We start from the raw sequence: 21,245 nt of genomic DNA, 5'->3' as shown, positions 1-21,245 counted from the left end.
AACCATATCATAATTTCTGATTCATCACAATTTATTTTTTTTTTCACAAGGTCACTGGGTGTTGTGAAGCAAATGTAGGGGGCGCCCTGCTGCTTCTCTGTCTGTCTGCAGTCTAACCACCTAAAATTTAGATGTCACTTATATAATGTTTTAAATTAAACTTCTTAAGGTAATGTGTGAAAACAGTGTTTGTTCAGTATTTAATGTACTCATACGAGTGATAGAAAAATGGGACAATACCTCCTCAGTGTAATATGACTGATAGAAATTCAACAGACTACCATAGACTTTGGAACTACAGAAAGATAAAAATTTTTTTTCCGAAGATTTATTTATTTATGCATACAAGAGCTGGGGTACAGGCCAGACATGTGGGGGGGGTGGTGAGAGGATTTACCAGAGACAGAGTGGGGAAGAGAACAGGCAGATTGACCGAAGTTACACTGCTGAGGGGAGCAGCAGGCCAGGCAGGAGAGGTCTGCTGCACCAAGTGGGTTGCTCCCTGGCCAGCCGGGGATAGAACTCGTGCTGCAGAGGCTGAGGGTTGCTTCATAGTGCGGCGCTTAATCCCTTGCGCCACCAGAGAGACCCAAGATAAATTTATTTTGACCATTCAAGATTTGGGTTAGAACATCTTGAATTCCATAACACATGTTATACATGCATTTTTAAAATTCATTGTTATTGAAGTACAATCATTTTACATCCTTGCTAGTGTTTTGACAGTATAGGATTTCCCCCTCAGGTGTAGTGACCATAGCACTCCCACTGCTGAAGCACCCGTAGTCCTCCGCGATAATCTCGTGTGTTTTCACCCCTTTCTTCCCCTTCCTGATTTATCATTAGTTAAGCATTCTTATTGCTCTCCTATAAAGGGGACCTCTATAGGTACAGAATACAGACCTTTGTCAAAATTCCTGTTTCATTTACGCTAAGAAATGATCATTATAATGGAAATAATATCTAATAACAATTGTTAATACTAATAATTACAAAAGGGAGAATGCATTAATGACTGTACTAGTCACGGTGCTCTTCACAGGCACTTTCTCATTTAAACCTTCTTACGTGTTCTTTGTGGGTACAGACAAGGAATTTACTCAGGGTCACCGTGAGCACAGCTCCTGAGTGGTCTCAGGATCCCAATGGGGCAGCTAGTGCTAGAGCTCTTGGACAGTTACTTTCCAGCAATAGGGCAAATGTTATTTGCAAGGTTCTTTCCGAATTTAAGACAAGGGGCCAACGTAGAGACTGGGTTAATTCATTGGGGATAGGGGTTGGCGGTTGGGGGTGTGAAAAACAAGCTAATGGCTTATTCTGTTCACCTACTTGGGGGGGGGGGGCGGGGACAAAGAGAGGGGGGGGAGGGAGGGAGGGAGAGAGAGAGGGAGAGAAAGAAAAGAAGATGAGGAGTAGACAACATTGACAGGGTGAAATGTTTGTGCTGTTTCTGTCGACACAGCCAGACACTTGAAACAGTTTGCCCTCAAAAAATTGTTAGAGTCGTTCTTGTGGCAAACGCTGTGATTACGGTACCAACAGGAGTATCACGGGGTAATAAAGTCATCCAAGTCTTTTGTCCTCTCGCAACCCTTTATTAGGCGACACCCGTGCAGCTGTTGCTGCGCTCGGAGCCCTGGCGCGTGCGGTCGGGCGGGACCCCGCGACAGGGACGGCCGCTTCCCCGCGACGAGGCTGGGCCGAGCCCCGACGGCTCCTCCTCCCGCCTGCTCTCGGGGCGGGGCCGCGCTGCGCAGCCTCAGCTGGGCGAGGCCGGGACGTCTCTCTCGACTGCAAATCTCCCGGCTTGGCTCGGGCGCGGCGAGTCTTCTCGCTCCGAGTCGGGCGCACTCGGCCGCGATGACTTGGGAGCTGCTGCTTTCGCTGCTGGCTGTGTGCGCGCTGCTCGCGGTGGTGGTGCAGCTGCTGCGCTTCCTGCGCGCCGACGGCGACTTGACCCTGCTGTGGGCCGAGTGGCAGGGCCGACGCCCAGGTGAGGCCCGGCGGCCGGGCTTCCCGCGTGGGAGGCCGCGTTCAATGCTTGATGGGTCTCCGCCGCGCAGCTCTGGGTTCGGTGGAGCTTCTGACGTCCAGCCGGCGCCTCTCCCGAGGGCTGGGGGTCTGGGCGGTAGAGCTCATTCTGAGCCTTTGACTTTTTTTTTCTAAATATTTATTTATTTATGCATACAAGAGCTGGGGTACAGGCCAGAGGTGGGGTGAGGGGGTAAGAGGATTCACCAGAGACAGAGCAGGGAGCAGAACAGGCAGATCTACCCAAGTACACTGCTGAGGGGAGCAGCAGGCGAGACAGGAGAGGTCTGTTGTGCCATGTGGGTAACTCCCTGGCCGGCCTGGGATCCAGCTTGTGGTGCAGAGGCTGTGGGTTGCTTCATAGTGCGGTGCTTAACCCCTTGCACCACCAGGGAGGCCCTGCCCCTTCGATTTCTGCCCTGGTTGTCACGGACTTGCCTAATTCTAACAAAAAAGAGCTTTGGAGGCACTGGGCATCCACTGGATCCTGGATAATCAACCCGGCCTCCAAGGATTCTGATGCAGAGTAGGAGGAAGCTGCTTAGAGAAAGTGCACATCCCATCAGAGCTTGCGAGGGAGCCTCCTTTTGAGGACTGGGCTTGGCTTTTCAACTCCCTGAAGTTGTTTATACTCCACTTCTCACTCTTCTGGAGTTTTGAAATAAAAGTTAAGTTTCCGAAGTTACCCACTTACTCATTGGTATAAAAACATGCTATTAGAAAGAACTGGATTGGGATTTTGCCTGGAGCGAGTATTGGCATACTAAAAGGGGCATTCTGCCTATCCAGCTTCTACCTGTGTCTTGCTTGGTAGTTTTTGTTCCTTTACTAAACACATCCATGTGCTAAGCAGTGAGCCTGGGTCCTTGACCTACATGACCGCTAAACTTGACAACGACTCTTACAAAGTAGGTATTCTAAGTCTTATTTTCCAGATTTGGAAACTTATGTTTAGAGAAGTTAAATGACCTGCTCAGGGCTAAGCTTTGGGTCCATAAGGGCTGGAGGTAAGTGGTCCCCAAGCAGGTGAAAAGTGGTAACTTGAAAGTGATAGCTGGCAGCTCAGAAGGTAGACCGTGCTTTCAAAACTGAGCCAGGGAAGGAAGGGAAGTGGCATCACTTCCATGGATGTGAAAATTGGTTATTGGCTAGGGGAAAAAAAAAAAAATCTTAGATAGTACAGTATTTTGTGTCTTGCCACAATTCAACCCTACCCCATATAATCTTTTTCCTCAGTGTTTCATTTCTCTTGATTGGCTTTCTTGGATGTAAACTGTGCAGTGCTGATATCATTAGTGAGTTCATTGAAAATACACTACTCTTATGCAAAGTCAGTGCTACAGAAATATGGCAAATAGATGGCTGTGATTGAAGAACATCCTCTTGAGCAGCTGCTCCATCTTAACAGAGGGAGAATGGAGTGCCTTTCAGCCAGCTGTTACGTGGATGTTTGCATTTGATCCTTAGTGCTTTTGTGTTAACTTGGACTTTGAGGATTACCTAGAAAGTAGTTAATATTTTAACATTTAATTCTACAAAAGTTATTTAACTTATTATGCCAAGTTCTGAAAAAGAAAAATGTTGGCAATATTTGAATATCTAACAGCTAGTTAAAAGTTATTTTCACATATCAAGCAAAAAGTTACAAGTTAAGGTGACTAAAGAAACTGACAAAACTAAATCAAAGCAAAAGAAACCTAGAAATATGACTGCAGAATTAAGGCTGCTAGAGAGCGAGGGTAGAAGAGGTGGAAACAGAGGTGGGGGGGCATCCAATAGCCTAGGGTAAAGGACTATGGGTACTTTGATGGGAGATGGTGTGGTAACACATCTGAGGAGTGACCCTTTCCCCCTAAATCATATACAGTATTGTAAACCAATATTACCTCAATAAAGGAAAAAACAACAGAGTATTCCTACTCCAAATTCTGATGGTCTGGAGTAAGACCCAGAAGTGTGTATTTTGACAGATCCCTAAATGATTCTTTTCTGTACCATAAGCCTGAGAACCACTGATAGGCTGAATGAAGCATTCTATTGACATGAATTTTCCAGATAACTAGGGCTTACCCACATACAACTCTTTGAAATGTTTTACAGTTCTATATATATATATAAAATAAGTTTGTTCAACAGAGTTTAAGGTTTTCTTTATGACCAAGAGCCATGTCCATGGCATAGTATGGACATTTCTGTTGAGTTGTGTGGGATTATTTCCCCTTCTGTACAAGGGGAATAATGAAAAAAAAAAAGTTAGGGAACATGGACATAATAGACTCAGGTTCCCAAAATGACTAGATTGGAAATACGAGTAGACTCAAACAAAGGGAAAAACTATCTCTGTCTCCTGTTACTATTTTTTTGTCACTTGAAAAACAGACAGTGCACACACATGATGCAAAATTTTAAAATACAAAAGGATATGTGGTGAAAAGTAAAGTCCTCTCCCATCCTTGTCCCCCAGCCACCCACTCACTGTGTCTCCCCATTGCCATCTTTTATGTATCCCAGAGAAATTCTCTGTTTCCAAGGATTATATCCCTCATGGTGATATTTAAGGGTGTCTAATTTTATTTTATTTATTTATATTTTAAGGTTGTCTAATTTTAGATGTTACATTTAGATCCAGAAAATTCCCTGGCACAAGTCCAGAGTAGGAAAAGTCAGTAGCACATGTGAGGAAAACTCAGTTTTAGTTGACAGTAACCTCAATATGAGTCAACTGTAAAGTGACTGCCAGAGAAGATTAGTCAAGCCTAGGAGACGTTTAGTGTCGGAAGCAACAAACCACAAACAACAACAGATGTCTTCTGAATACCTGCTTGTATGTGTGGGCCTCTGTGCTGGGCACTGGGGACACAGAAGTGCCAGAGTCAGCCACTGGCTGGGCCCTCACAGAACCTATCTTCTGGGAGACAGAGGAGGTCATATAGCCGTCTCACCCCTCTGAACTCTCCAGCCCTGTGGGATTCCTGTGTCCTGCTCTGACCAGCTCCCTTGAGTGGAAACATTGACCAACTAGAGCTTGTGCAGAGTGGAGTAAGCACAAGAGTGAGGAAACCTGATGCCATGTCATCTGAGGGAAGCTAGCAGAAATTGGAGGCGCATATTTAGCCTTTGAGAAGCAAGAGATGAAAAGAGTTAGGGAGGACTAACAGCTGTCTTCAGATACATTTGGGATTATCATGTGCAAGACAGGCTTGATTTATTCTTTTTCTGATACTATAAGGCAGAAATGATGCCAATTGCTACAAGTCAGTAGAAGTTAAAAGTATATCATCAGGGGCCTCCCCTGGTGGTGCAGCGGTTGAAGGCTGGGCTGCGAAGCTGCCGGCAGCCTCTGCAGCACCTGTTTGACCATGGCGTGACAGACCTCTCCTGCAGTGCCCGCTGCTCCCCTCAGCAGTGTATTTTGTCATTCTGCCTATTCTGTTCCCCGCTCTGGCTCTGGTGAATTCTCTCACCCTCCCGCACTTCTGACTGTACCCAGTGCTTGTGTAAATAAATAAAAAATCTTAAAAAAAAAGTATATCATCAGGATAAAAAAGAACCCTTGAACCCTTGCATGATTAGGCTTGTCCAATAAAAGAACAGGTGCTCAAGGAATAGCTAATTCCTGATCTTCTCCGGGAGGAAATCAGAGATTAGTCAAGAGCTTTAGGGAGAATTCTCAAACTGGGTTGGGGGTTGAACTTTAAATTTCCTTACAATTCTGAGAATCTGCTTGCAGAGGCTCTTTAGGGGAGGCCATTATGTATGCCAAATTCTGTAGAGTTGGTAAACAAAAGTTGGTGCTAAATCAAGGTTTGTTCTCTGGAGTTGGAGGAAGCACACCCTTCTGGTCTGCTAAAGTAAATGAGCCTGAGGGCTTCATCATTGGTTTGAAATAATGTTTGCTTATTGGTATAAAATGAAATCTTTGTTAATTCTATGCTAGTTAGAAAAGACTTCCAAAAATACCCTCTATTCAACCTAGAATCTGAGAATTGCAGAGCTTTAGAACATGAGTTGTTAGGGAATGAATAAATGACTGGGAATATATGTTCAAGTATTACTGATAAAGGCCTATAGGAAGTTTGCTCAGTTCTGACTTTCTGTAAAAGTATATCATCCAACAGGAATATTGCAGCCCAAATGTACTATTTAGGATGTTTCTATCCTTAGTTCAGAATGTGGACTTTGGAGCTTCATATACTTGGGTGGGTCTCCCAGTTCTGCCAGGGTTCTTGAATATTTATTCAACAGTTGTTTATGAAGTCCTTTCTATATTCTATTCTTTATGCTAAGCATTGAGGACAAAGCAATGAGCAAGGGAGACAGGTACCTAGAATTAAGGAAACTTAGAACCTAATGGGTTAAATTAATCTCTGTAAACCTCATTTTTTTTTTGAAAAACTGAGATTTCTGTTTCATAAGATTCCTGTGAGGATATTAATAAGGTAATATGTTTAAACACATAGAAAGTAATGAAATGATGTTAAGCCCCTAATGTTAGTAACTCCATAGCCCCTGGCTGGAGAAATTAGAACACACAAGACATTGAGTTAATGTTCTGTTGCTGAAATGTCCATTTGTTAAACAATTTTAGCAATTTCAGTTGACATCTTATTAAGCATTGAATATGTGTCAGCCACTGCTGAGTGCTTTACATATTTTAACTCATTTCTCTTAACAATCCTATGAGGAAGGTAGTATTATTCATCCCATTTTCCTGTGGCAGAAAATTGAGGTACCACATTCTCAAACTGGAGCATTCACTGCTGTATGATGGAGCGGAGGTTTAAACCCTGGCTTGAATCCAGAGTTCAAATTTGATTTGAATCCAGACTCATACTGTTCACCTGACAGATTTCTAGTTTTCTGATGTTAATTTTTATCAGATCTACACATTTCTGATCTAAAGTCAGAAATCTAAAGGCAGACTTTAGATCAGAAATGTGTATGTTAGGGGATACCTTGTTTGCTGCTTTTGTAAATTAGTTTTTTAAAGATTTATGTATGTATGCATATGAGAGCTGGACTATAGGCCAGAGGTGGGGGTGGGTGTGGGTGTGAGTGGATTCACCAGAGACAGAGTCGGGAGCAGAACAGGCGGATTGACTGAAATACACTGCTGAGGGGAGCAGCAGGAGAGACAAGAGAGGTCTGCTGTACCATGTGGGTTAGACTCCTGGCTGGGGATCGAACTCGTGTTGCAGATAGCTTCATAGTGCTGAGACTTAACCCCTTGCCAAGCCACCAGGGAGGCCCTTGTTTGCTCCTTTTGATACATAACCTATTTTAATAAACAAGGCGCTCGGACCATTGTACCACAGTGTCTACAAATTCAGATAGACAGTGAATGTCATTCTCCTTCAGTGCAAATATATTTTTCACTGGACAAAGGGTGAATAAGTTACTCCTCATTGCTATAGATCTGTAATATTTTTACAATCTGACAAGAACATAATTGGACAAGCAGAGTACAACATCTTTTTTGTCATATCTATTTCATCTTGGGGGAACTACTAGATTCTCTAAGATGAAAGTTGAGGCATGTGGGGAGCACTTTTACCAAATGATCCTTAGTTGATAGGCATCAAATATGATTGCCAAATTGAAAATCCAGCAGTTTCACTAAGCCATAAAGTATAACTTGGTATGTTCAGATTCATCACTAGTACTGCCATTGCAAGAAATTAAAATAGTGGAATTGAAAACTGATTGGGACTTTTAATGATAATCTTATCTGAATCCCTCATGGGTAAGGAAAGTGAGAAAGTAAGCATACTTTCCCTTCACTTAGCTATATTTTCCCCCATTAAATGCACAGATAATGGAGCCTTGGGGTCAGACCATGGAATTATAAGGCTTATTTGAAGTAAAGTCTGGCAAACTCACAGAGGTATCTGGAGTACACAAAATAATGTAGCAGTTGATTTGTATTTGTGCTTTTTAAAAATTAGATGTTTTAAGATTTTTTAAAAAAGATTTTAAATCACTTTATTGAGGTGTAATTGTCATAAAAAATTGTATATACTTAAAGTATATGACTTAATGAGTTTGAGGACACAAATATTTACCTCTGAGACCATTACCACAGTCAAGGCCATAAGTTCAGGATATTTAAATTTTTAAGCTCTGCAACTTGTCTTCAGATGTGATGGTATTATTTAAATCCTTTGTAAAATTTTTGCTAATCTTTGATTTATGGATATAATCCATGGCTTATTTTCTCTCCTCACACCCAACTTCTTTCTCAATAGAATGGGAGCTGACTGATATGGTGGTATGGGTGACTGGAGCTTCAAGTGGGATTGGTGAAGAGCTGGTTTACCAGCTGTCTAAACTAGGAGTTTCTCTTGTGCTATCAGCCAGAAGAGTGCCTGAACTGGAAAGGGTGAAAAGAAAATGCCTTGGTAAGTAAATCTATAATGCCAGCAGTGCTTCCTAGAAATAAATTAGAATCCAAACTCAAATATTGCTTTGGGAATTTTAGGGGTAAGAGTGGGATTTTCCTGGACAGTACATTCTGGTTCCAAATGTTTCAAGTATATTGACTTCAAATCTCCTTCCTTCTATCATCTCTAAATTTGCTGCCCTTGCCTTTTTCTTCTGCTGTCATACTTTTGTTTTTTTTTTTTTGCATTGACTCTTGGCATTAGGAAGTGACCACCAATTCTCAAATACTGGTGGATTTTTAGTGACCAAATGTCTTATATTTTTGTCTTAGAAAAGGAACAGTTTGGTTCTTATGTATGACATATATATATATATATATATATATATATATATAACCTTAGAAATTTAATTAGAAGGGATCCTTACTAATTGTATTAAAATGTCAGATATTAAAGTCACATGGGATGGTATAAGACTTTTAATAAAGGGTGAAAGGCAGGAATGGAATTAGGTAAAAAAAAACACAACTCTAGAGGTACGATCTTTCATATTCATGTCATAGGGCACCAACATCATTTTTTGTGTGTTTTATTGTCATTAAGTTCATAATGAATGCAACTTCAAGAATAAAGTTATTTCTCATGGGACATTTAGTACCTAAACTGAGATTATTTTGAGTTTTTCAGCAGATCATTCTGGTAATATCTGCCTGTCCTCTTAAAATCATTCACTCTACTGATGAAGCAAACCACCCAGAAATGAATAAGTTGCCAAGCCCACAAAGCATCTTTCATAATAGTCCTTTTAAAGGCCTCTTGGGTTTTTGCACCGAGTCACTTTCGGTGAAATATTTTTTATGACCTTTAAAGTTCATTTTCAGTAGCATGTTTCACTCTTGGAATAATGAGACCCAGTAGTTGGGTGGCTACCACCCAGTTTCTTGAAAATACGAAGCTCTGCATCTTTGGGATATCTTTCTGCTCTGAAGAGCAGACAGTTGCAGGAATGTGGTTACTCCTCCCATTGTTAAGTCTTATAAATCCTGTTCTTGCAAAGATGAACCACGTCTGCATTTTTCTCACTGGAGTGAGGCTTGTTGCTTTCCTTTTAGTGATCACATCATTGGTACAAACTGTTTCATTTCTTTAAAAAGTTAATGTTTCAGAATTTACTCCTTGGTCCATAAACTCTTTGTATTTTAAAAATTTTTATATTTCCTGTACTTGCTTGTGTTTCTTATTGGTACTACTAGTTTTTTCAAGGTTAAAAAGTCCAAGAAAACTAGTTTCAGCAGTTCTTTTTGATGAACAGACCTAGAAAGGTCTAGTAATGGCCCAACATGTTTCTTGTTTGGGAACTTAAGGATTACATCCTTTTCCTAGTTTGCTTTGTAGAATACTTAGCCTCTGGAAGGAGGCTTTTCTGTGTGTCCTGTAACTGGATGATGGATATTCTTACTGATTTTAAAAACAAATTGCTTTTTGTCTTTTAATGTGAGTAAAGAGCAACTTTGCAAACCTCTTGTAAAACAAATGTGCCCTGTACTTCTAAAGAAATTGTGCTACAACTTTTGCTATTTTCAACTTATGGTATAATTTTTTTTTTTCCTAGAGTCTGTTTCAATGTGAGACTATATATTCAAATTGAAGGGAATCATTCTATTTCCTGTTACCCAGCCAGCCTTTGTCTGATAAGATGTTGCTATATTACGACCAATCCTTTTTGTCACTGAGAGAAACTCTTCCACAGGGCCACCCAAAAATGAGCTTGTTATCAAATCTGGTTTTAGAGTGGGTATTAAATTTAATGTGAGTAGCAAGGAACTTGACTAAACCATTGCATGACTTCTATGCTAATTTTTAAGTGTCTTTATTTAGAGAATGGCAATTTAAAAGAAAAAGATATACTTGTTTTGCCCCTTGACCTGACTGACAGAAGTTCCCATGAAGTAGCTACCAAAACTGTTCTTCAGGAGTTTGGTAAAGTAAGTAGCATTTTGAATTGATAAGTCTTCCTTTGAAGTAGCCGCAAAAGCGATTCCCTTTTGTAGTGTTATCATTAAAAGCAGCTGGGTCTATGCAGGGAAAATATGGCCCATGAGTTGGGCCTTATAATCTCTGAGTCTTTAGCTTTATGTCATCACTACTTTCCAGTGCCTCCACACATCTTTTTATGACACTTGGTACTTACCATTAAAAGTCACTTAAAATGAGAATTTAATTCCATAGGTGAATTCTGTTTTTTATTTCACCTTTTTATTACTACCTTCTGAAAATACGCTCATCCATTCCATTGATTCTTCAAGTTAATAATATAGCTAACTATCCCTAGTAATCCTATTAGTCATTCATACATCATCCCCTTTTCTGACTTTTTTTTTAACTAGATTGACATTTTGGTCAACAATGGGGGAAGATCTCAGCGTTCCTTGTGTGTAGACACCAGCCTGGATGTCTTCAAAGAGCTAATAGAACTTAACTACTTAGGAACAGTGTCCTTGACTAAGTGTGTTCTGCCTCACATGATTGAGAGGAAGCAAGGAAAGATCGTTACTGTGAATAGCCTCGTGGGTATCATAGCTGCACCCCTTTCCAGTGGATATTGCGCCAGCAAACATGCTCTTCGGGTAAGGCTGCTCAAACTCAACTCTGATATTATTGCCCCAAGTGTGTATATGGCCATTACTACAAGAGGTCACTGAAACTGTGAGGTGATATGGGAAAACAGAGATCCAGCAAAAACCTTTGGTAGAGTACATTCCCCAAAGAGGCTAAAAAAGACTTGAACTTCACATACTTCTTCCTAATTCAACATGTATTGAACTGCTATGTATTGCAACAGATCCTGGATACATAAGATAATATAATCCTTGCCCTCAAGAAATCTATAGTCAACATGTCACCTTTCACCTTATCTTTATTTTTATCAGGTCTACATGGAATATTTGTGTCCTACTTCTAGTTTCTTCTACACTCACTTCAGGATGTACTTTTTCCATTTCTGTGACTTCACTCTTACTACCCACTGTAGCTGGTGCTTATTTTATTTTATTTTGTATTATTATTATTTTTTATTATTTTTTTTAATTTATATTTATACAAGCACTGGGTACAGTTAGAAGCGCGGGAGGGTGAGAGAATTCACCAGAGCCAGAGCGGGAGCAGAGCAGGCAGAAGGACCAAAGTACACTGCTGAGTGGAGCAGTGGGCGGCAGGAGAGGTCTGCGCGCCATGCGGGACCCTCCTCTGGTGGCCGGGGAGCAGCCGGGGATAGAACCAGTGTTGCAGAGGCTGCAGGCAGCTTAGCAACCCAGCGCTCAACCGCTGCGCCACCGGGGAGGCCCTATTTGATATTATTTTTTAAAGATTTATTTATTTATGCATACAAGATCTGGGGTACAGGCCAGAGATATGGGGGGTAAGAGGATTCACCAGAGACAATATGGAACAGAACAGGCAGATTGACCTAAGTACACTGCTGAGGGGAACAGCAGGCAAGACAGGAGAGGTCTGCTGTGCCATGGGGGTAGCTCCCTGGCCAGCCGGAGATCGAACTCGTGCTGCAGAGGCTGCGGATTGCTTCATAGTGTGGTGCTTAACCCTTTGCACCACCAGAGAGGCCTATGGTGCTTATTTTACCTGGCATTAATATATGTAAACATTCAGGAATCACCTACTGAATTACCAGTCCTGGGCTTCATATCCCTACTGTGACTAGTTTTTACCCTGGTTTCACTGGAAGAGAAAGTCTAGAAAGGCAGAGGCTAGGCGAAAAGCTTGATTTGTGTTTCTAACTTATGAGTTATGAATATTAGAAACAAATTTTTACAGATATTGGAAGTAAACTTGGCTTAAGAGTGGGTATGAAAAATTGTTACTAAACTATAATATAAAATTATAAGGCCAATATGAGAACAGTGATTAAAAGAGACACTTTATTTATTTATTTATTTTAAGGATTTATTTATTTATACAAGCACTGGGCTACAGGCCAGGGGTGTGGGAGGGTGAGAGAATTCACCAGAGACAGAGCAGGGAGCAGAACAGACAGTAGGACCAAAGTACACTGCTGAGGGGAGCAGTGGGCGAGACAGGATAAGTCTGCTTTGCCAGGTGGGAATCTCCCTGGGAATCGAACCAGCGTTCTAGAGGCTGCGGACAGCTTCACAGTGCTGCGCTCAACCCGCTGCGCCACTGGGGAGGCCCGAGACACATGATTTATGTTCAGTGCTTTTGAAGGTCAGTTAATTTTGACCCTAATCCTTCCTCTCCCCACCCCACCATAGTGTGTCTCTGGTTTATAGTTGCTTGTTGATTTTGATTTTTTCTTTATTATAATTAGTCTTTTTCCTGAGGACACCATGTTTTGTTCTTTAGGACATCACCTTCTTTTCTTAAGGGCAGACAGTTGTAAGGAGTGATGCAACAGAATGCTACAGTGATGATTTTCTTCATATTTGGTAATGGGCTATCAGACACTTCCTCTTGAACAGTTGGGCAAGTCTCAGGCAGGCAGATGAGGAAAGGAAAACTACCCCATCTGTTTGGCACTTAGTATCTCATAAAACATGTGGAATATTTTCAGTAAAATACAATATGATTTGGCTGGCTTGCCCTCCAAATCTCACTCTCATTACTAGATTTGATCTTCTGATGCAGTATGGCAGGTTGAGATCCTTATTATACTGGTAGCTGAAAACTAAGACCAAAAAGCTCTTTTTAAAGAGTCCATTTCCCTCCCAGCTCCCAGTGAGCAATAGAGTAAAACTGCCTATTATTGAAAAGTTTACTTACTCTAGGTGCGATTTCAAACAGGGAGATTGTGGTGTCTGATGTATTGGCGTTTATGGTGTTCTCATCGTTGTCTTTTGTTCCAGAGGGGCAGAGGGTTAAGGGTAAATGAGTTCATTCATTTACAAGGCCCTTTTTCCTGCTTATCCAAGACTGGCACTGTATTAGTCTCTGATAGCATGAACCCTCATAGGCATTATGTTTGTTAGGGGTCAGCATTAAAGGCTGGCACCTGTTTAATATTGGATCAAAAATGAAAAGCTAACCCTGGGTTAGCTGTTTAGGCTTTTCTATAGTTATCTCAGCTTAGAATAATGTAGTCTGGGAGCATTTTCTAATTTAGGGAAAGAGCTGGGGGAGGTGGATGTTAACTTCCTATTGGTTTTAAAATGGCCGCTATCTTTAAGTTTAGAGGGTATTGCTTTGTTTTACAAGTCACTGAGTAAGCAATAACATTACATTTTTAACTAGCCATATACGTTCTTTCTACCAAAAAAGATGTTTGCTGAATAGTAATCTAAATAGAAAAAGTAGAATTCTTTCTTAAAGATACTTCCACTTGCCCCAACATTGGCACTTTAAACAACTTTGAAGAATAAAAAGAAACCTCTGTCATTCTCAGTGAGATAGGAAGTGGTGTGAGGAGGGTGTATCAGAATTTCCAGAAATAATTTTTAACCTATCTAGTACTTATCTATGACAAATATCTCTGATGGCATGAGCCACCGCCACCAAAGAGTGGGGATCCACTCATACTCAGAAAGATTTGAGAGTGTGTGTTCTAGATTGCCTCCAGTTAAAATTGCCAAGCAAGCTTGTACAATTTGCAAGGCTTTTCAGAAACAATACATTCTTTATTCAGCCATTTCAGAACATATTTTGCTAATGTACTATTGTTCTTCATAGAAAGTAGAAGTAAAGAAATTTTATGCTTAGTGAATGTGAGATGTGTGTCTATATTTAATATTTACTATTTTCCTGTTAGGGTTTTTTTAATGCCCTCCGAACTGAACTTACTGCATACCCAGGTATAGTGATTTCTAACATTTGCCCAGGACCTGTGCAATCAAATATTGTGAAGAATGCCTTAACTGAAGAAGTCACAAAGGTAAACATTTCTAGTTGGGGAATAATTTGAATGCATTAGTAGTAATATACTGGTGTTGTATTACAATGCTTCAATATTTTCATGTTAAACTGCTTTGAGGTATTTACAAAACTTCACTAATGGCATTAGGAAAATTGTTAAGATTAGCATTTTGGCATCCAGTTTTAATAAAGCTAAAGAAATTGCTAATATACTGCTCTTAAGTAATGCACTATTCTGTAGGCTATCAATAGTTTATCAATCCAAAAATCATCCAGCATTGAAAGACTGTGTGGCTGAGTATTAGGACAATAAATCTTACTGGAATTTTAAAGAGGGATTATGTTGAAAGAGCCAAAAAGGGCCTTGCTGAATTGTGATATTTTAGACTGGCCTTACCTAGAGTTGTACTTCCCTTAGCAAACATATTACACATAGTGATCTATCAAATGAATAGTAAATGTCTCATGAAGAGTCCAGTATTACTTAATAATAATGAATCCTCTAAAAACCATGAAATTTCCCTTCTTTTTCATTAAGATCCATTTCTACTGAGACATAAATCTGTATTTTCTGTGGAGGTGCCAAGTGAAATAAAATAAACATGTATTCTAGACTTGGAATTTAGAACTGCTTACTATTAATGATCTTTGTGAGCACAGATAAATTACTGCCTTTCTGGGCCTGGCCTTAACTTAGTTATTTATAGAATGGTAGTGGTTAACTAGATGAATAGTACCACACTTTTTGCACTACCAAAAACTGTTTTTATCTTCTTCCTCCATCTCATCCCCATGACTATGTTTGATAGAATTTCATTTGCCAAATACATGTATCAATAATTCATTAAAAATTTTTTTAAAAGATTTATTTATACATACAAGAGCTGAAGTACAGGCCAGAGGTGTGGGGGGTGAGAGGATTCACCAGAGACAGAGTGGGGAACAGAACAGGCAGATTGACTGAAATACACTGCTTAGGGGAGCAGTGGGTGAATCAGAAGAGGTCTGCTGCACCATGTGGGTTTCTCCCTAGCTGGCCAGGGGATTGAACTTGTGCTGCAGTGGCTGCGGACAGCTTCATAGGTTGTGTGTTAACACCTTGCACCACCAGGGAGGCCCTCATTCTCATTTAAAATTTTTTATTATTAAAGTGATAAGTAATTTTCATTAAGCACATTAAGGTGATGTAATTCTAACGAAAAACAAAGAAACTAAATCTTTTAGTTAACCTGCATAATCTTATCTGATAAGTGTGTGACTTCTGTTGTATATTTTAAAATATCATGTATAGCTTATAGACACCCACTCGTACCTAAGCGAACTTCTGTGGGACAGGAGGTCCTGCTAAAGGAGACACTCAGTCAGATAACTTCTAGGTCCCTGTATCTAAAAGTTCTGTGAAATATTTTGGATAAATGCTCAGCATTCATTTAAATTTTTAAAATTTCTTAGGTAGTAAGCAATGACGGAGACCAGACCTACAAGATGGCAACCAGTCGTTGTGTGAGACTGATGTTAATCAGCATGGCCAATGATTTGAAAGAAGTTTGGATCGCAGATCATCCTTATTTGTTAGTTGCATATTTGTGGCAATATTTGCCAACCTGGGCCTGGTGGATAACTGGGAAATTAGGGAAGAAAAGGATTGAGAACTTTAAATGTGGTATGGTAAGAAAAATTTACAATTTTAATACACATAAATCTTGCGTATGAAATTTTCCAGTGCTTAAAAAATTTTAACTATGAAATTTTCCAGTGCTTAAGAAACTTTTCATAATAGCCCCAAATTAACTTCATCATATAAATACAGAAAATATAGAAAAAGTATTCTGTCTCCCATGCAGATCTGTTGATTTACTAGTCTTGGAGAAAGAAGTTTTCTACAAGTTAAAAATCAAATCAGAGATTCACTTTTTTTTCTTCTACACTCACTGTTTGGTCAGTGTATTTGTCAAAATGCTCTTTCTTCACTGTTTCTCCCCACAAGCTCCCATCCATTTTTCAAGTCTCAGCTCAGGTGTTACCTTCTACGGATGGCACCTGTCCTCTCCTTTTTCTTTCTAGGACTAGCTACATCTTAGCCCCATGCTTACCTCTGACAGAATACCGGCTATGATTGAAATAGACACATGCTCATTGTGTAGTATTGGTTCCTTAGAGCTCACTCTGGAAGCACCACACCTGAGGTGTTCCTGTGTCCTTAGAGGAAATAGGTTGGTTACTCATTCTTTCAGCACTCATTCATACAGAAAATAGTGAGGAATATCATTATTCTGGAGAAGATTGTAACCATTGGAAGAGTTTAATGTGTAAATAGCACAGGAAATGAAACAAGTTAAGCAAAAAATCATACCTATGATTATGCAAAGAAAGATTGTTTCAGTGGGTGGTTTTTATTGCTGAAGTATTTAAATAATTATGGCCTCCTTTTAAAAAATAAGTTAGGTATTGATACATAAAGAGAATTATAAAATGGAATCATACCATATATATCATTATATATATATTATCATGCCACATATATCATTATATATATATTATCATGCCACACACACATATATATATATATTATCATGCCACATATATCATTATATAACCCTTCGTTAAGTAATCCATGATATGTAAGGTGTTTAATTTGTCCGGACTTGTAGTAGGAATGTGAAAATGAATTAGTGCAAAAAAGCAACAAAATAAAATGCATAAAGAGACTCAAAGGATTTAATACTTCCACTAACATGTCCAGAGCTTGAAAAAACATGAAGAGAGCTTATCATTTTCTACCAAGTTGTAATGTAGATGAATGTACTTTGGGTTAAATCATTTATAAATGTTTTGGTAATATTGGGACTTGTTAGTATGGTTGGTTCTAAAGGTAGACTTACTTCAAAGATTACAGTAGAGCATTAAGTTTGGAGGATAGCTGATGCAGTGGTATTGTGCCCAGTGATGAGTAAGAATTGGGAGGGAAAGATTCCCTCACTAGAGAGGTGGCCCAGCATTAAGAGCATGGGGGCTGCAGAAATAAAACCATATATATGGTCAACTAATGTACGACAAAGGAGCAAAAAATATACACTAGGAGGGGCAGGAAGAGGAGTCAAGACAGGGGAGGGAAGAGCATAAGGGATAGTGGAGATAGATCAAGGGTGCTATGGGAGAACTATGGGAACCACACCTGAGGGGAGAAATCAGATACTCTGTCCAAAAATTGACAGTGATGTAAGAAAATGAATAAATGATTTTAAGTAAAAAAACAAAAAGAACGTGATAGAGGGAAAATTGACTATTATGAAAGTTACAGAAAAAAAAGAACCTAGCATCTGGTGCCAGGCTACTTGGTTAAAATCCCAGCTCTACCCAACACTTGTCCAGTGATCTCTGGAAAGTTACTTTTCTATAAATCAATCTCCCCATCTACAGAAGGAGATTAATGATAAATAGCACCTAATCACAGGATAGTTTGGGAATTAAATGAAGTATATGGGAAGCTCTTAAAACATATGAGTGTTATGCTTATTATATGTTAGCTGTTAAATCTCAGAATACTCAGCTAATAGATAGTAAAGATCAAAGAGTTAATAGGGCAGAGAGACAATATATTATAGAAATAATTGTTTCAGAGTAGGAAGAGGGACAAGAGTCTCAAGTTTTAGTATTACTAGCAGTTACTTTTTCAGGAATGTTTTTAAGAAGGCTGTTTTGTCTTGTTTACAGGATATCTAAATCAGTAAAAATAACATTTTTAAAAAAAAGATTTACTTTTATTTATTTATGCATACAAGAACTGGGTTGCAGGCCAGAGATGCCGGGGGTGAGAGGATTCCTCAGAAACAGAGTGGGGAACAGAACAGGTGGATCTACTGAAATACACTGCTAAGGGGAACAGCAGGTGAAACAGGAGAGGTCTGCTGTGGCCACAGGGTGATAAAATGATAACTTGATTACATCTAAACTTTGCTAAAAATGATGGCCTTTTTCTTCCTACCACTAACTTTAATATATTGCTTATTTTGTAGTCTTACAGCTTTACCTCCTTTTTAATGACAAGATGGGTGTTCTTTCTTCTCCAGTACCATTTCTGATAATAATCTCATTCTTCACATGAAACCATAGAAACTGTAAAACATTGAATAAAAAAATCACTTTTTTATTCAATTCTCTCCTCCCTACTTCTTTCCTCCCTACTGTTATATACATATATCCTGTTCCTTATTGAGATTTGTTTATAAGCATCTAAGTTAAGAGAATACAGTATAGCATATCCCAAATTAAATGTGACAGTTGATAATACTTGAATTTATTTCTATTCCTTGGTCTAGGAATAATATGTCTGAAACTTGCTTTTTATGAATAACATTTTTGGGAATCAAGAACAATAGCTGCACTAAATTTGGTGGTTTATTTTGTTATTTAGTAGAAATTCCTGGCATGCATATCTTTCCAAATGAAGGTAACATCATAGGGATTTTTGAGTTGCCTTGTTTTATGCTTTAAGCAATAAACTAGTCCACTTTATAGTTATCTGTCAATATTTCAATTCTAAGTACCCTGCCCTTTTCTTTTTATTTATTAAGGCAAGTCAGTGTAGGCATGACATGCAGATCCAGAAGAATAATAAAGTTTTCAGCAGTTAGAAAATGGCATAAGGACATGCTAACAAGTGATATTTATACCAAATAGAGGAGATAGTGATACTAAGCTCTCTAGAGATATTTTTATGTAGATCTAGATCTTGGCTATAATTTTTTTTCTAATTTTAGCACTTGTTCAGGTTTTATAAGGACTCTTAACAGTGAATCATAATGACAAAGCTCCTCAGAACAGAAGTGATTAATTTTAAAAAACAGGGGTAAATGCAAGGAGGGACTAATTCATTTTACTGTCATTCTATTATAGGATGCTGATTCCTCTTATTTTAAAACCTGGAAGACAAAACATGACTGAAGGAATACTTGCATTTTTCAAGCCACTGAAAGGAGAAGTGGAAGACAGGAGCAATCCTCTTATACATGGAAGACTAGTAATAGTTACAATGATAAATAAAAGATTGCTGTGAATCTTGCAATAAAGATATTAGCAATATCACATTTGTGGGTAAATGAATATTTTAAAATATTCAGCAGATGTGCTTAAAGTCTAGGTTAGCCCAATACAAAACAAAAATTAAAATAAACCATTTAACATAAATTTATGGAGTAGTACATGGAGCCCAGTGCTGGGTAATGGGCAGATATACAGAAGTATCTGAAATAGTCTTGCTTCCATGGTGCTAACACTCTTAGAAGAGTTGACAGGTACAAATGACTGTCATTTGAAGCAGTAGGTAGGGTTCATAGCTGCCACAATTTATTAAACAAGTGTTACTGTGATTTTCTTGGATCTTGGTATGATAGTTTTTTGAATCCTACACATTTTATCTGTTATTTTAAGAAACCATGGGTCCTATTTAAATCTTATTTTTGTAAGCATTTATCCTAAGTTTAGTATATAGATCACTTTAGTATACAGATCACTGAGCTATATTCCAGTAGGCTTCATGGTGTTATTTTGGTATACTTGGTTAACCCCTTCTAGTGGAGGCTCCTGGTGCTGCCTGAGAAGATGAAAGTGGTCCTCTGTTCCATGCCCCCTGGTGTCCCAGCATCTCTATAGGGAGGAGAGTCTTGGTTCTGCAGGGGCAGAAACTTCTTAGACAGGCCATGTGCTCTGAGTGTGTTTTGCCAATTTTACCTGCCCACCTTGTTATCTTTTGTGGAAAGGGAAAGTCTTAAAGCCAGTAGGAAAGGAAAGTGCTTGCTCTAGTCACTTGTTTTCAGCAGGGCTACCAATTGATCCCCCTTGCTGGTGATGTCAGACTTGCTTAGTGTTACCAGAGGAGATCTTATTCAACTATTTAACCTGTGTTGCCTTAAGTTGTTGGGTTGGAGGTCAGGAACTGTTGAGTCTTGGTGGCCTTCAGCTGTTGGCTGGGAGGATGCAAAACACCATGCCACTCTGCTCCTCTTCCTGTCCTGGGATCCCAAAGCAGCTTGCTTTCATCTTACCACTTTTTATGTTCTCTGTTGCTTATCTGATGTATCACAGGGTTTATGTTTGGGCTTAGCAAAGAGGAGCAGGATAAAGTGGGTTTACACCATTCTGTCCAGAGTAGAAGTCAAATATTATCTTTTAAAAATTTGAATTTGTTTATTGTCTATATACAGAAATACTGATTTTTATAACTTGGTGTTAAGTCTACCAGCCTTGAAGTTGTTCTTGTTATTTTTGTACTGAACTTTTATTGTATTTTGTATTTTCTGAACAAACATCATGCTCTCTGAATAATAAGTTTTATTCCTTCATTTTCAGGCCTTAGATATTTTATTTCTTTTCCCTGTCTTATTCTTTCTGGCCAAGACTCCAAGACAAAGTTGAATGACACAGTGAAAATGCTTCCTATATTTCATTTCCAGTCTCAGAAGGAGACTGTTCAACACTTCACTGTTAACTATTATTAGTTGTAGGTTTCTGAAAATACCCTTTATCAGATTTAGGAAGTTCCTCTTTCACTTCTTTGCTGAACGTTGTCATAGCAGTTTTCTTCATTTCTATGGGTAAATAAAACTTATGTGGATTTCTCATTCCTCTTGTATGAAGCCATAACTTCCTGAGATTCTTCATACACCTGAGAACTAGATTTATAGCAATTTGTCTAATTACTCTGAACCTAAGGTATAATAAGATGTCTCATTTCCCTAAGAAGCTCAAATAATTACAGTCTGGTTTGGCCCTTACATTAAGCCCAAAGTGCCAGAAATACTGAAGTAACTATCTTCTTAGCTGTTGCCTGGGACCTAGGAGATATCTCTAGGAGACACATGGGGGCCATCTGACTCCTGGAGAGATTTTTTTTTTAAGATTTATTTATGCATATAAGAGCTGGTATGTGTGTGATAGGGAGGGCAGGTGAGAGGA

General features: G+C 39.2%; 1 protein-coding gene across 2 annotated transcripts; it reads left to right on the top strand.

The window, feature by feature from the left end:
• Nucleotides 1–1,860: 1,860 nt before the first annotated feature.
• DHRS7 (dehydrogenase/reductase 7) lies at nucleotides 1,861–19,235 on the top strand (the record flags this gene model as incomplete). 2 transcript variants are annotated; one of them, XM_084239782.1, is made up of 7 exons in its annotated part: nucleotides 1,861–1,993; nucleotides 8,277–8,429; nucleotides 10,290–10,396; nucleotides 10,799–11,038; nucleotides 14,188–14,310; nucleotides 15,744–15,959; nucleotides 19,188–19,235. In XM_084239782.1, the coding sequence occupies 7 exons, from the start codon at nucleotides 1,861–1,863 to the stop codon at nucleotides 19,233–19,235; spliced, it is 1,020 nt and encodes a 339-aa protein (XP_084095908.1). The 2 variants fall into 2 exon arrangements, with proteins under 2 accessions (XP_084095908.1, XP_084095909.1); XM_084239783.1 differs by lacking the exon at nucleotides 10,799–11,038.
• Between the last annotated feature and the right edge of the window lie 2,010 nt (nucleotides 19,236–21,245).

The sequence above is a fragment of the Talpa europaea genome (genome assembly GCF_964194135.1).
Source record: "Talpa europaea genome assembly, chromosome: 8".
Taxonomy (NCBI): Eukaryota; Metazoa; Chordata; class Mammalia; order Eulipotyphla; family Talpidae; genus Talpa; species Talpa europaea.
The sequence above is the reverse complement of the archived record's forward strand: the minus strand, read 5'-3'. Positions and strand labels throughout refer to the sequence as shown.